A 9,259-nucleotide genomic window follows, 5' to 3' on the forward strand; every position below is an offset into this window, starting at 1 on the left:
AAACTGGCTGTGAGGTCTCCACTTAGATTTCACCAACCAATCATCAAGTGCAAACTCCTCAGGCGCTAAAAAAGCCTAACCATGGAGTCACAGACAGTCCCCGTCGATACTCCAATCTGTCTTGCCACGCAGGTGAGCTACCCTTGTGATAGATGGTCCCTTACACCAAGAATCACAGCGACATTCCGTATAAAGCAACAGAGAGTCCTGTAGTACCTTTATGACTAACAGATGTATTGGAGCATAAGCTTTCGTGGGTGAATACCCACTTCGTCAGACGCAGCAATATTCAGGTTAATCCCAGTCCCAAAGGATCAGTCACTTACCCCAGGTCAATTGTACCTTAAATCTCATACCAAAGACAACGTTTGTAGACAATCCTATAATAAACTATATAGGGATTTATTAATAGGAAAAGGAAACTAGAGGGTTATTTACAAGGTTAAAGCAGGTAAACATACACACACAAATGAGTTACAATCTTAAGTTTCAAAACGTAATAGAAGTCTCTAACAAGCAAGCTCTATATATCCTTTAAGACTAAGCAACTGGGGATCTCTTGCTTATGCCTAACAAACCTTGCCCCCCCAGACTCCAAGCAGCACAAAGATAATAAGCGCCTCCTTGTTAGGGGTTTTATCCCCCTCCTCTCATGTGCTCTGAGCTGCAAACTCTACTGATGTGAGGAATCCAATTGCATGACTCATCTTCATTGGGAGGGCGGGGAGAGAGCAGAGCAACAAAGTCTTTTGTCCTTTGTCCACAATAGTCCATCTGGTGTCCATGGGCCTTTCTTGCTAAGCAGGATGTAACACCTTCAGTTGCAGATCCGTCCATCACACGAGTTAATCTCTCTCTCCAGTCGGGTGATTTATACAGTTACAGAGGCTTACAATATAACTGCTCAAATACTACCTTGCCATATAGGATACAGATGTTATACATTAGATTAAAGCTGCAGCAACTCTAATACACAGGGGAGCAAGACTGTTTCCAGCTCTGTATTTGGCTGTCTTCAGCGGAGACAGGGGGACCTTGGCATGAGCTGGCACCTGGTCTGCTAGCGTCATAATCTCACGCGGCACCTGCCGAGAGCAGCAGGCTCTCAAGAGAAGCCAGAGGTCGGATGAGAAAACGTATGCAGGAGTGTAGCAGAGACAGCCTGCCCTTATAAGAGGACAGTGGGCCAGGAGCAGACAGACTCTCTCTGCCTCCAGGGAGGCCGGGCCGGGCCGGGGGGGGCCTACCTAGAGGTGCCTAGAGTGAGGCAGGGCTCGGGAAAGGCCAGAGGGGCTGCGGAGCTCCAGGCTGACAACTCCCCAGGCTGCAGGGCCTTGTCCAAGGCTAGGGTTACCATACTTAAGGTTTTAAAAAAGAGGACACTCCACGGGGCCCTGGCCCCGCTCCATCCCCTCCCCAACTCCACCCCTCCCCCAAAGTCCCCACCCCAACTCCGCCCCTTCCCTGCCCCAGCCCTGCCCCAACTCCGCCCCTCCCGCAAAGTCCCCGCCCCAACTCCGCCCCCTCCCTTGAGCGCCCCGCATTCCCCCTCCTCCCTCCCAGCCACACAAAACAGCTGCCCGAGCGCTAACGGCTTCACGGTTTGCCGGGCAGCCCCCAGACCTCCAGACCCACTGCGCCCCCGGCCGGGCACTTCCCCAGCGCAGCCGGAGTCCGTGAGGGGAAGCGCCCGGTCGGGGACAGGGTCTGGAGGTCTGGGGGCTGCCCGGCAAACCGTGAAGCCGGTAGCAGTTGGGCAACTCCGTTCTTCAGCTGCACAGAGCTGAGGAGTGAGGGAACAGCAGCAGTCGCCGGAGCCTGCTCCAAAGTAAGCCAGGGATGCCGGCAAAGCTGGGAATATTTTTCCCGGACACGTTCGGCTTTTTGGAAATTCTCCCCGGACGGGCGTTTGATTCCCAAAACGCCGGACATGTCCGGGAAAAAACGGACGTATGGTAACCCTATCCAAGGCCCCATAGAGGCACTGGGTTGCAGAGAGAGGCAGCAGGTCCAGACCTGACCTTGCCTATGATGAGTGGCTGACACTGCAGCCCGCCCCAGGACGCGGGGGCTAGTCGGTGACTGGCAGTAGCCCAGAGTGAGGCAAGGTGGGGATTAGAGGGATGGGGGTTCCCCAGAGAGGGGAGACCCAGAGGCAGAGTGTGGGGGCATTGCCAGGGGGCAGCACCCCAGATAAAAGGGCACCGGAGTCTGGGAGGGACACGGGGCCAGCGGTAAGGCGGATCACTGGCCTGCAGAGGACGCTCCGGAGGCTGGCGAGGTAATTCCCTGAGATGACCAGCAGGACGTGCCGCAGGGGTGAGTCCCACATTGCTACACCCCCCAAACAGTGCAGGTGAAAATGGATTTTTTTGCTACAAAAAAGCCATTTTCTCTCAACAGAAAAAATCTTGCAATGGAAAATTTTGGACCAGTGTCCGTAAACTGAAAGGGTGGAAGTTGATAGTTTGTTCCTGTCCCGGTTCAGGGATGAGCTGCACCTCTCTCAGGGCTTGTCCACAGGGCGAGTTAGTGCACAGCAAGCCAGGGTGTGAATCTAGAGCACGCTAACTTGCTGCGCACTAACTTACCATGTAGACAATTTCCCTCCAGAATTAGGTAGGCCCGACTTAGCCCTGGTACCCCAGCTCTTCTGGGGCCACTAACAGTCTCTTTCTCTGCAGGCCCTGCTTCTCTGTGAGCTTCAGGCAGGGCCGGCTCGAACTTTTTTGCCGCCCCAGGCAAAAAAGAAGAGCGCCACCATGCCGTAACACCCCCCCCCAGCACTGCGCCAGCCCACCGAAACCCCCACTCCCCCACCCGAGCTCCGGGCCGGGCCCCCCAAACCCCTGCCCCCACCCGAGCAGCTCGCCACACAAACCCCCGCTCCCCCTGAGCGTTGCGCCGGGCCAGCCAAACCCCGCCCCCCCCAAGCGCCTCGCTGGGTTGCCCAAACCCCTGTGCCCCACCCCCAGCGCCGCGCCGGGCCGCCCAAACCCCCGTGCCCCCCCCCCAGCCGCTGCACCGGGCCGCTCAACCCCCCGCACCCTCCCGAGCAGCTCGCCGCACAAACCCCCGCCCCCCCGAGCGTTGCACCGGGCCACCCAAACTCCCGCCTCCCCCAAGCACCTCGCTGGTTTGCCCAAACCCCCGCCCCCCCTCCCCAGCGCCGCGCCGGGCCGCCCAAACACTTGCGCCCCCCCCCAGGCGCCGCACCGGGCAGCTCAAACCCCCGCCCACCCGCCAGCGCCACGCCGCCCAACCCCCCACCGCCCCTGAGTGCCATGCTGGGCCGCCCAAACCCCCGCCCTCTACCGTTGCGCCAGGCTGCCCAAACCCCTGGAGCGCAGGGCCGGGCCACCCAAAGCCCCTACCCCTCCCAGTGTCGTGCTGCCAAAAAACCCCCCACGCTGCCCGGCAGAAACAACAACAACATAAAAACAAAAAAAACCCAAACCCTCGAACGCTGCCCAGCCGAACAAGAAAACAAAACAAAAACACTGTGAGGGCCCCCCGCACAACAAAGCCACCTAGGACTGAGTTAACTCCTTGCATCCATTTGGCAGATTTCATGATTGCAATCAAATAGACAATTCATGAAAAAAATCCACATATCTCCTCTGTTCTTCACTGTCCCACAGAACTAACCTCCCTTCTTCCCTTCTGTGCATGCAGCGTATCACAAATGGGTACCAGAGACCACTGGGTGTAGACAATGTCTCTACCAGTTGGAGAGATGCTTTGATATCATGCTAATGTTAGCTTTTTCCATGGGCTCTGATTTCAGCCCATGAGCATGTGTGGTTTGCATCTAGGAAGACACTAGCTCTGTCTGTTGGAGTCCCCAGCACAACTGGCCCCAGGCCTGGCTGGCCTCTAGGCACCAATGCAGTATAAATGTTACACGATAATAACATCCTGGCATATGGAATTATGGGGCCTGATCCTGAAAGGTTCGTGAGTGCCGTTAAGTGCCCTCAGCACGTCACAGGATTGGGCCCCTACTGAAGAATGGAGAGTAGTTGCCTTCAGTGTGACTGCTTTGCGTCAAACCACCAGGAGGAATTCAAAGAGGGCTCAAAGTTTGCCTTCTGCCTTTCGTTGTTTTCCTGTTTGAATGAGATCTTGTGATACAAGATGTAAAGCTCCTTTTCGGCGACTGACGTCTGACCTTAACAAAGGACCCGGCGGTGCTATAAGAATGGGGAGTGTGAAGCTGGGGATGTGGTCAGCTGTGTCTGCCCCGCAACCTGGACGCAAACCGTATCAACGCAGACTTCCTTCCGGGCCCTTCCCCTGTGCGAGTGTCACTCTGTGAACAGAGAGAGAGCTGTGAGGCAGGTTCCCTTAAGTAATGCAGCGTCACACCCAGACTCTGCTCATGGCAGGCAGCCATGCGGCCAGGGCAGTTACTGTGAGCGAGCTGGGAACGAAGGCGCTTGTTCCGGAAATGCTCTCCTCTTTGGAATGAAATCGGGTCTCTTGAACGCAGGAGGCTGACAGAGCTGCCTGGGCCCAGGCACGATGCTGCGGGGCTGCTGCTGTGGGCACTTGCCTCCCCCAGCTCTGACAACACATCTCAATCGGACCTGCAACATCTTGTGCTATTGCAATCTGTGGTCCCCCCACACGGACCGGTCCATACACCATGAGCATGGGCTGCCACGCTCCCAGCCACTCCAGCACAGCTCCCACCCGCTCTGCCAATGCACTGCTGTGCGAGGTTGGAGTATCCCCTGCCAGTCCAATTCTGCTCCCTCCTCCCTGCCCCAGCTCTGCCAAAGCACCTGCCTGCTGCCTGCAGGGCCAAGTCCTTGCTAGCCCAGCGCTGTGGAAGTACAGAAAGGTCTCACTGCTACAGATATCACCATTAGCCAACAGCGGCACCTAGCGCCATCTGCCCCTTAGTAACTGTCTAGCCAAACCTCGTTAATTCGGGGAGTGACTAATGTTGTTTGGTTATTTGCTAATTTGCAAACAACCCCCGCTCCCTCCCCCAGTAGGGTGACCAGTTGTCCCGATTTTATAGGGACAGTCCCAATTTTTGGGTCTTTTTCTTACATAGGTTTATAGGGACAGTCCCGATGTTTCACATTTGCTGTCTGGTCACCCTATCCCCCAGGAAGTTGCACACATGATAAAGATAGGCAAGGCCAACATATCCCACAATGCATTCTGTTCCTTTATGGATGGTTGGTGACCAAAAACTGGATCTGAGAATCATCAGGTTTGTGGATAAAGGACAAGAGATTGTTTTGGTCAACCCGGTAGGTCGGCCACACTCTGATATTTACCTCCTGGCCGGATGGGGGCAACTGGCACCCTGAGTAGGTCACTCGGGAAGCATCTGGTTGACGTTCTTTCTGGAACACAGGGGTCTTTATGGCAGTAGCTGGAGCTCACAACTGGGAGGAAGAGAAAAGGATATGCTGTGATATAGCACTTTTCATCCATAGATCGCTAAGCGCTTTACAGTGGAGGTCAGTGTCCCCTTTGTCCAAACAGGGAAACTAAGGCACGCAGCGGGGAAGTGACATGCCCAAAGTCACACAGCTGGTTAGTGCCAGGACTAGAACCCAGGTGTCCTGCAGATTAGTCCAGAGCTGTATCCACTAGGTGACACTGCCTCCGACATGGCTTCGTGCCCTTGATAAGAATGGATAGCTGCATGGAATGTAACATATGAACAGGGGGTTATATGGTGACTTTAGGGCTGTGCTCCTTAGTAGCCAAACTTAATGGGGGATGCTCTGATGGTCACACACGCTGCTTCCCTTCCCAGGTTAGTTGCTGTTTTGCATGGAAGGGGTTCTGCCTTTGTCTGGCACAAAGAAATGTCAGATTCCCAGAGTCACTGTGTGATCTCGGTTGAGTCATTTTGCCTCTTTGTGCCTCAGTTTCCCGGTCAGCAGCACAAGGCTCTGGATGCTACCACTCCTGCCAAGGGGCGTGAAGCTTCATTAATGAATGTTGGTGAAAGCCTTTCGTCCCCTCAGCTGAAGGGCGGGCGGGCGGGCGGCTGTGGCGTTTGGTGCACTTGGGAGCACAGAATGTTTCCCCTGCTTTACAGCTGGGATCTGAGTGCCAGCCTGAGCTGTCAATTTATCATCTGACCGAGCTGGGCCAGGCGCTGTGGAGGACACCGGCCCTTTGCCTGGACTAAGACACGGGCTGGGGTTTAGGTCAGGTGGATCTAATGTGGGTCAGCTAAACCTGCTCCTAGTGAAGATGCAGGTAAAAGCTTTAGCTCCGTTGTGGCTGGTCGAGGTGTGGCCCCCGCCCACACCCCTTCCTCACATCCTTGCCCCCGGCCACACACCCCTTTTTCTCACCCAGCCCTTGTCCCCATCTGCCTTCCTGACCTCCAGCCCCCTGCCCAGACCCTTTAGCTACCTGCCCTAGCTCACAAGCCCCTGAGTCGCTGCGGGAGCCTAGGTCCCCCTCCCCCCCCCCCCCCGACGAGAACCCTGCAGTAAGTCACTTAGCTGATGTCTGTGCCGGCGGGGCGCGCTCCCAGCTCCTTGTTCCGTGGCGGCAGAGGCCACGGCTCAGCCTTCAGGGGCTGTTGGTCGTAACCGTCCTGTGTGTCCGTCTCTGGGGATGCTGCAGAGAGACGTCTTCTCATCACCTGCCTCCCGTCGATGGGCCGGAGTCCGTGTGCGTCTCTAAGGATGTGTCTCTGCTACCGACCCTCCAGCCCTCTGGGTGGTGGCCAAGGCTTTAGGCTGGGTCCTGGCAGGGAGAAGGCTGGCTGATGTCGTCAGTTCTTTCCCCATCCCTGGTGGCTGGGTCGGGTGCGGCCACGGCCCTATGGAGGGGTGGGGCTCGGCGTTGCTGTGTGGGGCTCTGCTGGCATCCGACAGGGCCTTGCTGCGGGAGCTGCAGGTTGCTCCTCCGGCCGGGCTGGGGGAGGGGAGGGAGCCTGGCAGCTCCGGTTCGGCCTGTTGGCCCCGGGGGGGAGCCTGGTGCGGATCTGGCGCGCTGGGCTGGGATGCCGTTGGCCTGGCACTGCTGGAGCTGCCAGTTCTCAGCGCTGATGCTCGTAGCGCTGGCGTTTCCCAAGCAGGGGCCCGGGCGTATCACGGCGAGTCCCAGAGCTCGTTGTCCTGGCCTCACGTGGAGATTGGGTCCGGCTGGCAAGCCGGCAGCGGGCAGGGCTTCCTAGCCGGGGGCAGCGACTGGCGTGTGTGCCCGGACCTGCTGGCAGAGTCGTCTCCGGTCTCAGCCAGCAGCTGGGCTCCCCCGGTGTGTCCTTGCCAGGCCTATCTGGCAGCCTTGCGTGGGGGCCGTATCTGTCCCCCACACTTGCTGCACTCCCGGCCCCCACGTCGCCGTCTCTTCCGGGGCGGCTCTCCCGCCCTGAGCTGCCCCAGCACCCGGTAGTAGACGCGGCAGCTGAAGCCTTCGCGCAGCCCCTGCTTCACATGCTGGGTCAGGGCCTCCAGGCTGGGGAAGACTCGGCAGCAGGCCAGGCAGCGCAGGCCCTGCTCGGGGGTGAGGAGCCACTCAGGGGGCGCTCCCATCGGCTGCTGCGGAGCCTCCTCTGCTGATCCCCCAGCGTCGCTCTCTGCCTCAGGGTTCAGGTCCCCCAGCTCGGGGTCCACGTCCCCCAGCTCAGACCTGGTGTGGGAGCTGCTCCGGTCCGAGCCAGCAAAACTTTCTCCTCCGATGTAATTGGCCTTAAAGATGCGGGGGCGCGTCCTAATGGCTCCAAAGCCGGCCCCCGTCTCCCAGGCCACCGAGACGCCGTTCACGACCCTGACCTGCATGTAGAAAAGGGTCTTTTCTTCTCCCTCCCCCTCGGCCTCTCTGACACGTGTCGAGCGCTTTCTCTTCATGCCGGCGCTGGGTGGATCCGGGGGCTGCGCACACAGGCGGTTGGAGGCCGCAGGCTGCACACCACGGGCGGAGGAGTGGCTGGTGACGGATGTGGCCGTGGAGGTCTGCTGGCTTGGGTCCCTGGGGCCTGCAGAGGCAGAGACCCTCTCCTCCGCCGTTTCCCCAGGAAGGGGGCTCCCAGCAGAGACCCCCTGACGAGGGGGCGACTCCCCTGATCTCTGCGACTCTGAAAGCAGAATGAAAGCCCAACTCCTGCGGCCATCGCCCCCAGCGGCGCATCCCCCTCCGGCTCCCAGCCCTGTGTCCCAGGCCCAAAGGTGCCCCCCATGGGCAGGGGGAAGGGATGGGGAAGGGAACTCCCTAAGTACGAATATCAGGGGAGCGACCAGTCAGGGATCTGACACGCTGTGCCCAGGGAAGGGCCAGAGCCCCCTCGCTTGGCACATTGGCAACTAGGTTGGACAGAGCCCTAGACAACGTCCTGTTGGTGCCGATGCTGCCCTGGCCTGGGGGGGATGGACACTGTGCCCCATTGGTCTGCCCGAGCCCTGACATCTGACCCTGGCATGGTTACCAGGAGCAGCCTGAGACCTGGCTGTGCCCATCTCCAAGGCCCCTGGCTTAGGCTCGTTACCCCAAGGGTCCAGGACTCTGCACTGGAGTCTCTACATGGAAGAGCCATTTTGTGCCCCCAGATATCTCCTCTTCCTGGTGTCTCCTTCACCCCTGGGGGGGGTCTGTGTCTCCCACTTCCTCTTTTCCATTTAACCATTTAGAGGGCTCTGTCTCTCCCCACTTGGAGTCTGTTTCCCCCACTGTGCCCTGGTGGAGTCTCTGTTTCTCTCCCCCTCCCCCTCTGAGACCTCCCTGGGCCAGGCAGAGAGAGAATTCGAGTTCATCCTTGACCTAGGACCCCTGCCAGCCTCTCCCGCGAGTGTCCTGTGGGCCCAGGGAACGTCCTGCTCACCTGACCCCTCCTGGGCAGCTCCAGGATTCGTCTCTGGGGCGTCAGCAGGAAGCCCCTGGCTGTGCGCCATGGTCCTGGCTCTGGGGACTCGGGCCAAGGCTGGTGCCTGTCACAGTCCTCGAAACCTCCTGGATTCTCTGTCCCAGCACCAGCCAGAAGGGTCAGCCAGAAGGTCTGGGTCTCTGCTGGGGAAGGGATGGCGGTTCTAGTGCAATTCTCCAGCTAAATCCCCAGATCTCACAGTGCAGGCAGCAGAGACAGGATCACGATTGACCTGAGACAAGGGTTTGATCCAAGTGGCACCAGACGGTTGTGGTTTAAATCGTCCTGGAATGTTCTGGTCCCAACGGCATCAGGCTGTTTGGATCCAAACGGCTCAGAAGTTCTGAGCTGGGTGAGGTCATTGCCAGCTGGGATGACACTGCTCAGTTCTGTGCGAGCTGCTCTCGGGTC

The 9,259-nt window shown here is 58.4% G+C and overlaps 1 protein-coding gene across 1 annotated transcript; it reads right to left on the minus strand.

Annotated features, from left to right (window-relative positions):
• Window positions 1-7,262: 7,262 nt before the first annotated feature.
• Window positions 7,263-8,876, minus strand: LOC135977005 (protein FAM170B-like). Its single transcript, XM_065575459.1, has 2 exons — window positions 8,807-8,876; window positions 7,263-8,065 (listed from the first exon to the last, which is right to left on the minus strand). The coding sequence occupies exons 1-2, from the start codon at window positions 8,874-8,876 to the stop codon at window positions 7,263-7,265; spliced, it is 873 nt and encodes a 290-aa protein (XP_065431531.1).
• Between the last annotated feature and the right edge of the window lie 383 nt (window positions 8,877-9,259).

This window comes from Chrysemys picta, chromosome 21 (assembly GCF_011386835.1).
Source record: "Chrysemys picta bellii isolate R12L10 chromosome 21, ASM1138683v2, whole genome shotgun sequence".
Taxonomy (NCBI): domain Eukaryota; kingdom Metazoa; phylum Chordata; order Testudines; family Emydidae; genus Chrysemys; species Chrysemys picta.